At 60.3% G+C, this 10,857-nt stretch overlaps 1 protein-coding gene across 1 annotated transcript; it reads left to right on the top strand.

The window, feature by feature from the left end:
- The first annotated feature begins 3,391 nt into the window (after positions 1 to 3,391).
- THY1 (Thy-1 cell surface antigen) lies at positions 3,392 to 8,917 on the top strand. Its single transcript, XM_064397631.1, has 4 exons — positions 3,392 to 3,677; positions 5,884 to 5,965; positions 6,078 to 6,413; positions 6,966 to 8,917. Exons 2-4 carry the CDS (start codon positions 5,929 to 5,931, stop codon positions 7,076 to 7,078), a joined length of 486 nt encoding a protein of 161 aa, XP_064253701.1. The 5' UTR covers positions 3,392 to 3,677; positions 5,884 to 5,928; the 3' UTR covers positions 7,079 to 8,917.
- The last annotated feature ends 1,940 nt before the right edge of the window (positions 8,918 to 10,857 follow it).

Below are 10,857 nucleotides of genomic sequence, written 5' to 3' on the forward strand. Positions count from 1 at the left end.
GGCTGAGCTGGCTCCTCGTGTCCTGGCTGGCTCCTACAAGGATTCCTGAGACTTGCAAAGAGATTTTTAATGGCCTTGGGCTGGAGGCGGACAGAGATAGTCAACCCCTCCTCCAGATGGATATCAGGCTGCAGGGACAATGGCTCTGCTCTGCTTTGGCAGGACAGCTCCACTGCTGGGTCTTGTCTGGTGGATCCCAGTAGGCTGGGAAGGCAGCAGTGCAGGTGAAGCAGGATTTACTGGGGAGGATCCCACACTGTAGTGAATCTCAGTGCTGGCAGCCTCCCAGAGAAGCCCCTTGACAACATTCCCACTTTGGGGCACTCGTGTGACTGGTAGTGAGCACAGAGCCAGGAGCTACGAGGCAGCTCCAGGATAGGGTGTGCAGCAAACAGGGGGAAGGGGAGGGATGTTCCTGCTGGCAAGTGTGTCAGTGCAGGGCTGGAGCTGAGTGCTCGCAGGCACTGTTTAGCCCTGATCACTGTTAGAGATCTTCGTTCTCTGGGGTTCTCTTTATGCAGGACACAGGCACAAAGCAGGTACAGGCTACCAAGGCTGGGGTTCTGTGCCAGCCATCTCCTTTGCCAGGCTGATGCGACCCCAAGCAGTGCTGCAGCAGGAGTCCTGCCTGCCCCTGTTTTCCCTGGCTCTGTGCTACCTGCAGGAAGCAGGGGAGCACAGTCTCCTCCACCCCTGCTCTGTGCAGCACTGCCACAAAGCCCAGGGGCTTAATATCTGGGCCATGCTACATTTAGCATCTGTGGGGCCTCACTGGGCTCCCGAGGGCCATTCTGTCCCTCCAATCGAGGGCACAGCTCTTCTGCAGCCTCCCTTCCTTGTCCCTCAAAGATGGGGTGGGAAGGGCCTGGGTTTGGCTTAATGCAGTGAGGAGCAAACCCTTTGCATCCCTCCTCTCTCTGAGGCAGGGGCTGAGCCGTGAGGCTGGTGAGCATCAGTGACTCCTGGGGCTGTGATCTCTGCAGCTCTACCACTGATGTTGCAACTCCTCAGCTCTAATGGCCTTGGGGAGGGTGTCAGGGGTCTCTCCACAGCACGGCTGCCCCCCGGTCCTGTTGTCCATGTCCTTACACCACCTCTCCCCAGCAACTGGCAGCGTGGGAGCAAATGGTTGCTGTGTGGGCATTGTTTTGAGCAGGACCCAGGGTGTGCTGCTGTGCTGTGATTCATGAGCAGGAAGAAAAGGGAGAGACTCTCCAATTCCTGTGTTTGGGATAGGCTGAGGGCAGGGCAGAGATGTTCCTCTTGGGAAGGATGTGCATCCACCTTTCTCCTAGAAGGGTGTCTCCTGCAGCAGGATGTCCTTGGGCAAGGCCAGGTTTTAATTGCTGCAGCATCACCAGACACCCGAGTCATGATGCCCCTCAGAGCCTCTGCTCCCAGCCTGCCTCCTGCAGTACAGCTACACCCACATGCCCTGGCTTTCTCTCCAGAGAGGGTCCAGGGGCAGTTTGGCTGCTCTGAGCTCCCAGGGGAGCTGTCTGTGCCCTGCTTCTGCCTGCTGCTCTGTCTGTCCTGCCGCATCCACTCACTTCTGCTGGTGTCTGCACTGCTCTGCTGCACTGTGCCTGTTTGGCTGCCTCCTCGTCCCTCTTGCTGTCTGTCTCCCTGACTGACACCTGCCACTGCAAACACTGCCTGCCCCCCTCTCCGTTAGGTTTTCTTCTCCCCACCCCTTTTCTCTGGCTGCTATCTGGAGGCCTCTGCATTAGGTGTGACTTGGATGTTTTTCTCTGGTTTAGGGATAGCAGCCAGGCTGCAATCTGCAGCAAAAGGGAAAACCTCTGCAAGGAGCCTCCTGCAAACACCTAGGCAGGACAGTGGCTGCCAGCACTGCCCAGATACTGCACACTCACGCCTGCCTCTACAGCCAGAGACTGAAAGGAAGCCCAGATCTCTCGCAGTGGGACTTGGGCCACTGCATGCCTCTAGAAGCCAGTAATTGGAGCTTGAATTCCCTGGTTCACTGTGCAATAGCTGCAGCTGAGGGTGGGGATGCAGAGGAGACACAGCTTGTGGAGATGTGAGGCTAAATGTGAAAAGGACCCGTGTGTGTGTGTGTGTGTGTGTGTGTGTGTGTGTGTGTGTGTGTGTGTGTGGTTAAATGTGCTGCCCCACATCACAGCTGTGTTTGGATGCAGACCTTGTGCTTGCAATATTTTCCCCCCTGACAACATTGCAGCATGCCTCGTGTCTGTCTCTTTGCCTTGCATCCATCTGCTCCCAGTCTCGGTATCTTTCCCTGTTGTTTTGCCATGCCTCTCCTCCCATCCACAGCCAGCCCTGCCAGACTCAGCCAGCAGTGTGGTGTGTCATGCTGCCACAGTGCCTTCAACACCCCACTGCCACAAGGGTCAGCTCTTTGCCCTGCTCCTGGCAGCACACTGGGACCCTGCTGAACACTCCCAGGGCACCACAGGCCCCCTGGCCAGCTTGGGGGGCTGTCCCTGTTTGGGCCAGCACACCTGCAGCCCATGTAGTGAGCAAGCAGCCACAGCCAAGCTTCTGTAGAATTAGCAAAACCCCCTGCACAGCCAGCTTGCAAAACCTCAGCACTCGAGTGACACCTGGGATCAGGTTCTGCTGGAGGAGAACATGACTTTTATATCAACTTTCCCGGTGTCAGCCCTTTTAGCAGGGCCCAGCCAGGGCTGTGGGAGGAGGTGAGGGCAGGGCAGCCCATCCTGTGTGTTTCTGTGCCTTCCTGGGATACCTCTGGACCCAAACTCCCAGGGAAAACAGCTCCCTGCTGCTGCCTTCCTCTGCTGTCATGACCTTGACAAAGACCAGGGTAGAGGTCTTGTCCCAGGCTGCTTTCTGGATCCAAAGCCATTTTGCCTGGGCAGATACAGCTCTGCTTATCCCCTTTCCAAACATGCTGATGAGAGCCTGTGGGGAGGAAAACCTTGCTGTGTCCTGATTGTCACCAGACCTGGGCTGAAAACTGAAGGTCTGTGTCCAATGCCATCACAGACAGAGCCTGTAGATGTGACACTTGGGACCATGGCTTAGCTGTAGATTTGGCAGTGTTGGGTTAGCAGTTGGACTTGATGGTGTTAAAGATCCTTCCCAAATTAAATGATTGTGTGATTCTTTGATTCAGCATCGTGAATCATTGAATCACAATTATTTCCCACATGGAGGAGACCTGTGGTGACCTGGTGCAGAATGGCCTCTTGGAGCCCCTGAGCTGAACTCATTTGGTGGCAGAGGATGATACCTGCCCCCTCCCCAGCAAAACCCACACCAAGCTCCTTTTCCCCTTCCCAACCATCCTCCTTTCCCAGCAAAACACCTCCCACGCTGCCGGGGAATATGAGGGTTGGCAGCTCTTCCGCAAAATTATGTTCCCATGGCGATAGGGATGTGTCGCCCTTCCTGGGGAACATAAGGGGGGCGAACGGCACCTTCCGCATCAGTGCGCGCCCCTTGTCCGGGGCGGGGGCGTCCGAGTCCCGCAGAGGCAGGGCCCCCCCGCACCGCCCCCCACCGCAGGGCCGGGGGCCGAGCCTCAGTGACGCCTCCCGGTCCCCATTCGCTGGGTCCGCCCGCCCAGCCCTGCCCAGACTGCGGGAGCGCCGCGCCCACAGCCCGCCGGGCAGCCCCGGACAGCGCCGGCAGCCCCGCAGGCAGCGGGCAGCACCGGACAGCGCCCGCAGGTAAGCACCGACCGCCCCGCAGCGCCCCGCACGCTGCGGGCCGGGAGCAGCCGCTGGGCTCGGGGCACAACGCGGGGCTGCGGGCGGGGCAGGGTCCGCAGTGGCCGGGCGCGGCGGTGGCACCGGGGGCATCTCGCCCCTCGCCCGGGGGATGCTCGGCCGGACGGAGCGCGCTGGAGGAGGGGATGGGCTCAGCTTCTCGCCCCGCTGCCGGTGCCCCCCACCCTCGGCTCGGGACTGCGGCATTCCCGGTGGGCGCGCCCGCGCGCACGCCCGCACCGCAGCCGCGCTCCCGCTCTGCGCTGCTGCAGGGGGGGAGCTCGCCCGCCCCGAGCCCTCCTGCCCCTCTCGAGGGTCGCCCGATCGCTCTTCCCTGCGCACCGCGTCCCCGTGCACCCCCTTTGCTGGCAGCACAGCCAGGACCCTGCGGCTCTGCGTTCCGTCAGCCCACCAGCCTGGCTCTGCACGCCCCCGTCCCCATCCCCGCAGCTCGTTTGTCACCCTGAGCCTGTCACGCTGGTGGGCACAGGGGGTAGGTACCGCCATGGTGTGACCCCGAGCAGGTGGGGACCACGCCAGGAACTTTGCCCTCTAAGAGCTGGAGCCCCTCGAATGCCACTGTCCCCCTGAGCCCTGTCCCTACGCCAAACCCCTGGGATCATGCAGGAGTGAGAGTTACCTGGCTTGCTCTGCTCCCAGCACTGCTGGCAGGAGAGGAGGGGTCCAAAGGCTATCAACCCAAAGCCTAGAAAATCTGAGTGTTTGGGCACATAGATGGGAGGAAAACCCCCTCTCTGGGAGCTTGGATTTTCTGGAGGAAAGCCAGGCTATGACCTAGATAGTGTCCCAGGACATTCAAAAGGGAGCAGATTGGTGCTGGGAAATGACAAAGCAATGGACGGAGGGACAATTTCTAGGAATCCAGAGGTTCAAGCATTTACCCCACTGACAACCTCTTGGTTGTCAAGACCAAAGAGAAGAGAATTTTTCCTCCTGGCCAGGGGTTAAGGTTCTGGATAAAGAGACTTTTCAGAGCTTCAGGGTGAGCAAATGGGTTTGGTATTTCCTCTCAGAACGTTATATGAAAAACCGAAAAATTGTGAAATAGAAAAATGTAGCTGGCTGTGGTACAGGCAATTCCTAGCTCTTCCCTGGATGCTTTGCTAGGCTCAGAGGGAGCAAACTGTGGGGCTGTTGTCCCCTCTGCCAGCTTGGAGTGATGAAGGGCTGGTTTATCAGCTCCCCCTCTTGGACCTGGCCCCACATGGCCAGCCTGGAGGGCTGACTGCAGGATGCTTGGTGTGTCCTTCAGCCCGGCCGCCTCGCTGCTCCCCCACACTGTCCCTCCATTCCGCATGTCTGCGGCTGGATTCCCCACGCGCCTGCTTGGCCAGGCTGCAAACCTTTAATTGATTCCTTGTGGCTGCGTTGGGCTGACTGGAATCAGCAGCCCTGGTGTTTGGATGGCACATCACGGGCTCCTTACCCACACACACAGCCTGGAGAGAGACAGGCACTGGGCAGGGACTCGGACAGTGGATGCTGCCACCCAAACCCCTTCCACCCCATGGCCAGGCAGGCTGAGCTCAGCTGCTGGAGGCTTTGTGCCATCTTTCAGTGGTCTTGGCTCACTGTCCAGCTGCTGTGTCCCTCTTCCTCACTGCTCTTGGCCCCTTTCCCTCGCTGCATCGCAATGACTCATCCTTGCTGAGCTCACCCGCTGGAGCTGCTCAAGAGCTGGCAGGGCGGGCACCCACCGCCCCCAAAGAGGGTCCCTCAGCTGGCAGCCCCCTCGCCGTGAGCCACAGACCTCTGGTCAAGGTGTGCAGGCACTGGGTGCAGCCTGGTTTCACCTATCCAAACCTTGGCTGGCCATGGGGCAAAAGGGGGAGGAGACTGGACATGCAGGCCTTGCTGCAGGTCTGGCCACGCTCATTTAATGTCTGCTGGGGGGATCTGGACAGGGAAAACAAAGTGTGGATGGGGCATTGCCTGGGCGTGTGCAAAGATGATGCTGGACAGACACACAGTGCCTGATTCTCCAGCTGCATGCAGTGCCAGCCGGGCTCTGTGCAGTGAACCAGACACTGGTGAGGAGGAGCAGGCGCCAGAGCATCGTCTGTGCAAGAAGGGCAGCCTGCACCACCGAGTGCCCACACCCATGGGGCAGTGGCCTGGCTAACTGACTCTCTCTCCCCCGGCCCAGGTTTCCCTCCCAGAGACAGCCCCCACCAGGCACCTCTGCAGCAAGATGAACCCCACCGTGGGCATCGCTGTCATCCTGACAGGTACATCCCTTCCTGCTCCCTGCTCCCTGCTCTGCCCACACCAGCCTGGAGGCTGTGTGGGCACCCCCAGAGCTCTCTGTTCCCTGTCCAAGCCCCTCCTGCCTCTCCCCAGTCCTCCAGGCCGCCAACTGCCAGATGATCAAGGACCTGAGTGCCTGCCTGCTGGGCCAGAACCTGCGCGTGGACTGTCGCTATGAGAACAAAACCGACAACCCCCTGACCTACGAGTTCAGCATCACCAAGGACAACAGGAAGCACGTCATCCACAGCACCATCAGCGTCTCCGAGAACATCTACCGGAGCCGAGCCAACGTCACCATGCACAAGAACCTGGTGTGCCTCCACCTGCAGAGCTTCACCACCAGCGATGAGGGCATCTACATGTGCGAGCTGAAGGCCACCAACGACTACACTGGCAACCAGATAAAGAACATCACTGTCATCAAAGGTGAGACAGGCAGTGGCACCTGGCCTCAGTCCTTCCCACGTGCTCCGATCAGCAGAGAACACCACAACTCCCTGTCCCCAGATCCTCTCTGAGGTTCGTAAATTATGTCCTAACCCTTACATGCCCTTCAGGTGGGTTTCATCCCACAGATGGACTCAGTCTACCCCATTTCACAGTGCTTTTCCTGTCTCTTTTGGGTCCCACCTCGGGCACATTGCCTAGATATCCTCCCATAGAGAGGACAGTGGGGATCCTCCACACCTGCATCCCACAGGAGCACTCCTCCAGATGCAGAGACCTTTGTCTCACCTGGTGCCCATCCACTTGTCACCTCAGTCAGGCACAGGCAGGGTTATGCTTCTCAGGGTCTCAAAAAATCTTTATTGCTACGTGTTAGGAGGGAAACAGGCCAGGATGGGTTGTGCTGCATTTCTGTGACAGAGCCAAGGCAAGAAGCTGTGTTCCAGTACCATTAGAACTCCCAGCCTGAGCCCCGTTCCTGAGGGATTTCATTGCCTCTCTTCTCTCCCTCCCCATTCCTTCTCCTCACAGACAAACTGGAGAAATGCGCCGGCTTCAGCCTCTTGATCCAGAACACCTCGTGGCTCCTGCTGCTGCTCCTTTCCCTGCCTCTCCTGCAAGCCGTGGACTTCGTGTCCCTCTGAAAGGCGAAACACAGACACACACTCACAGCGCTCGCACACACACGCACGCACACACCGAGCACCCAGCCACCCCGCCTTCCTCGCAGCCCCTGGAAAGAGAAGCTGAAGCGTCTGGAAGCCGTGAAACCTCTCTGTGTTATCTCTATTTAGCCGTATATTAACGCTACCCACCATCCTGTGCCGAGGCCCACCATCCCACGCCCACACGCCCCGCTCCGAAGCATGGTGGCTCTGCTAGGCAGCGTTGCTTCTCCCATCGCGCCTCCCCGCTCCGTAGGCTGGCTGGTTTGCTTGTGCTGGGAGCACTGGAGGCCTCAGCCTCGCTTGTCCCATCCCTTTAACTCTTGGGGTTTGCCTGTTCTCAGCTGGGGAAAGACAGCTGGATTGGCAGGTAAGAGAGAGGGGTGATGCGAGAGCATGCAGAGGGTGCCCATGGTGGGTGCTGTGCTCGTGGTGGGTGCTGTGCCTGTGGCCCTGGAGGTGACAGGGCTCTTGGTGTCCCCACCCACCCTGCCAGGTGACTTATTCCTCACCCTGAGCTGCCACGGCTGGGATAGGGCACAAAATTACTCTTATCTCAGTGAGGAGGGGAACCATGGGATGCTGCCGGGCCTGGCAGGCTGGGAGGAGAGAGGGGAGCAGGTCTAGGAGACACCATGAACCCCCCCCGCCTCCTTAGGGCTCCTCTGGGGCCCTGGGAATGGGCTCAGTGCAAATGTGCTTCGGCAACAAGTTTTTCCTAATCTGTTTCTTACAGCTGAGCTGGAAGTGAGGCCTCCTCCAGACACCATCTGGTACCTTTGGGCTGCCCGAGCCAGACATCACTTGCTCTCCCAGGGGACCAGCCCTTAGCTGTGACGAGAGAATTGCTGCCAGCACCAGTGGAGGCAAGCAGAGCCTCTCTGAGCTAGCCACAGCCCCACTGCCCTCCCCAAGGCACTCAGAGCTGCACCCAGGCTGGCTGGTGGGGAGGGGGTTCCCCTCTGGGAGTGTGACCCCAGGGTCTCCATAGGGACTTCCCTGCACGGGCACCTTGTCTTCCCTAAGGGAACATCTGGGGACCCCAGTCCTTCCTCACGGAGAGGCAGAGCAGTCTTCCTCAAATCCCACCGTGCTCCTGGGAGGAGCCTGTGTGCCCCCTCCCTTTTCCCTCCTCCCTTTCAGCATTTCCCTGTCTCCCTTGAAGAGCAGCAAAGGACGGAAGGGCAGCCCACAAGCTCGGTAAGGCCAGGATGGTGCCAGGGGCTGGCGAGAGCAGGGACAGGGATGGCCAGCACAGCTCAGATCTGCTGCCTGGATGCCCACGGGACCCCGAGGAGCCTCACCCAGGGGAGGACACAGGGAAAGGAAGAGGCAGGCAGGAGCATCCAGGTGCATGGGGTGAACCCCAGCTGTGAGACCCGTGCAGCCCGGGCTGTGCCACCACGGCTGAGAGCAATACACAGCAGCTGCTCCCCACTCCTTGCTCCTCTCCAGAGCTGCTTCCTCCCCCCGTGCCCGTCCCCTGCCCATCCCTGCCTGCTTGCTTGCTGTCTAGTGCTGCTGAGGCCGTGCCCAGCTGAGGCCTGGCTGTGCCCAGCTCCCTGGGCGTGCTGGCGAGCGCCGGGGCAGGCGCAGAGCCCAGCGGCAGAGCGCGGACGCGGCTCGAGTCTCATTTTTTTGTGAACATTTGTAGTTGTTTCCACAGCTTGTCGTCAAAGAAATTCTGTTAAGGGAAAAGGGAAAAAAAATGGGAAAAAAGAACCCTATGAAAAGCAACAACAACAAAAAAAAACACCTTACCATCCAGGAGTGTTCCTCTGTCTGCACAATAAAACCCTACCTAGGTTGTGTGTTGGAGCCATGGGCGCCCGTGTGTGCGGTGGTGGGGACAAGGGCTGTGTGGGGCTGGGCACCAGGACCCTGCCGAGGGGTACAGCCCCCCAGGCAACCCCCCTGTGCCTCCAGCACCCCAGTGTCTGTGGGAGAGAAGCAGGCAGAGGGGCAAGACTCGACTTTCCTGGGCAGGGCAACCCCCTCCTGCCCACCTGGACCCAGACCCGTTGTCCCCATCCCAGTCTCTAAACCCCCAGCTCCATCCCAGAGGTCACCTACTGCCCACGGTGGTGGCAGGGAGGCAAAGCAGGGGACCAGGCCTGGTGCTGGCCCATCCGTCCTCTGGGGAGGGAATTGCCAGGGATGGAAGTGGCCATGGGAGCGGGGCTGGGTGTGCACGTGTCCCAAAGCTCCTGTGCCCGTCACACCAGGGTCCTGCTGGAGCCCCCGTGCCCACACGCTGCCTGGGGGGCTGCCAAGGGCTCCTGTGTACATACACTGCCCTGCCCAGGGTCAAGACACCACCCTGGCACCAGGAGCCACCAGCAGGAGACTGCCACCACCCCTTAACACCATTGGTGACCCTGCGCCACCTCCCAGAGCGACGCCCCGACGCGTCCCTCCCTGTTTAAGGGCTGGAGCCAGACAGGAGGGAGGGAGGAAGATGCCACCCTAATTACATCCCTCCCCATTATCCCCGGCAGGTGCTCGCTGAGTCACGGCCACGCAGGTGCCGTAGGCTGGGCGGGTCAGGCGTCCCGGTGTCCCCATGGATCCACGAGGGGTGGCCATGCCACGCCAGCTGCCCCACGCCCACCTTTGCTGAAGGTTTAGGGGGCTCTTCTCCCTACAGCTCACCCCACAGCAGGCAAAACCCATTCCAGCTCCTCCCCTCACCCTGATGCTCTACTCCAGACCTTGCTGGTAGCCTCGACCACCCCTTTTTTGTGCCTCCCTCCCCCCACACCAAGCCGTGTGCCCCCCTCCCGCTCCCTCCCTTAACCCTCCCTCTATCCTTTCCCTCCTGGACCTCGGCCTCCCGCCCCAAATCTCTCCGTTCCTCACGCTTACCCTCCGTCCTCCTTCTCCACTGGCACAGCCCCCTCTGCCCCGCAGCCTCCCCTCTTGGCACCCCCTTGCCGTGGGCCACCAGCCCCCCCGGGTTCGCGTCCCCTTTAAGCCTCCCCAAGCTGGAATGCGAGAGGAGCATTTCAGCGCCCTGTGAGGTCAGATAAAGACACTATATTTATCTGGCTGGTAACCTGAGCCCTGAATTTCTGCGGTGGTGTTTTTACGTGGCCCCACAGCCCTCGGGCTCGGCCCCCTCCGGCCACTGCGCTCCCTCCCCGGGTGGAGGGGCTGAGCCGGGGGTGTCCTGTCCCCTGAGAAGGGCTCGGCTGCTGCCCATCTCCGCATCGCCCATCTCCGGTGCGGGGGGAAGCTCCCCAAGGAGGCAGGATCAGCCCCGAGGGCATCACCAAATGCCTGGCTGGTCACCCTGAGCAGCCATCGGCCACCCGCGCCACATGCAGGTGAGTGCAGGTGGGGACACCGCCCCGGGAGGGGGACACGGAGGCAGACAAAACTGTCCCCCTCTTCCTTCAGCTGGATAACACCACGGGGGAGAGGTTTCTCTCCAGGGAGAAGGTTCCAAGTTCACACGCAAAATCCTGGCTTTGAGCCCTCCCCGGCGCCCTCCTGGTCCCCCGGTGTGGGCAGTGCCACCTGCCCGAGGGTCCCTTCTTTGTTTTGCCACCCACAGGCCTCAAAGCAGTATCTCATGCCCTGGGTCTTACGCCAGGGTCCCCGGTGGGCTCGTGGTTTTGCTGCCTGGGGGGGGGAGCAGGTTCTGCAGCAGGGTGGGGATGTGTCAGCAGCACAGAGCGGGGTCAGGGCAGTGACTGCGGCCATGTGGGGTGAGCTTGGGGGGTTCTCAGGTCCAGGGCTGGCAGGGGAAGGGCCCT

The sequence above is a fragment of the Passer domesticus genome, chromosome 23, assembly GCF_036417665.1.
Source record: "Passer domesticus isolate bPasDom1 chromosome 23, bPasDom1.hap1, whole genome shotgun sequence".
NCBI classification, from domain to species: Eukaryota; Metazoa; Chordata; class Aves; order Passeriformes; family Passeridae; genus Passer; species Passer domesticus.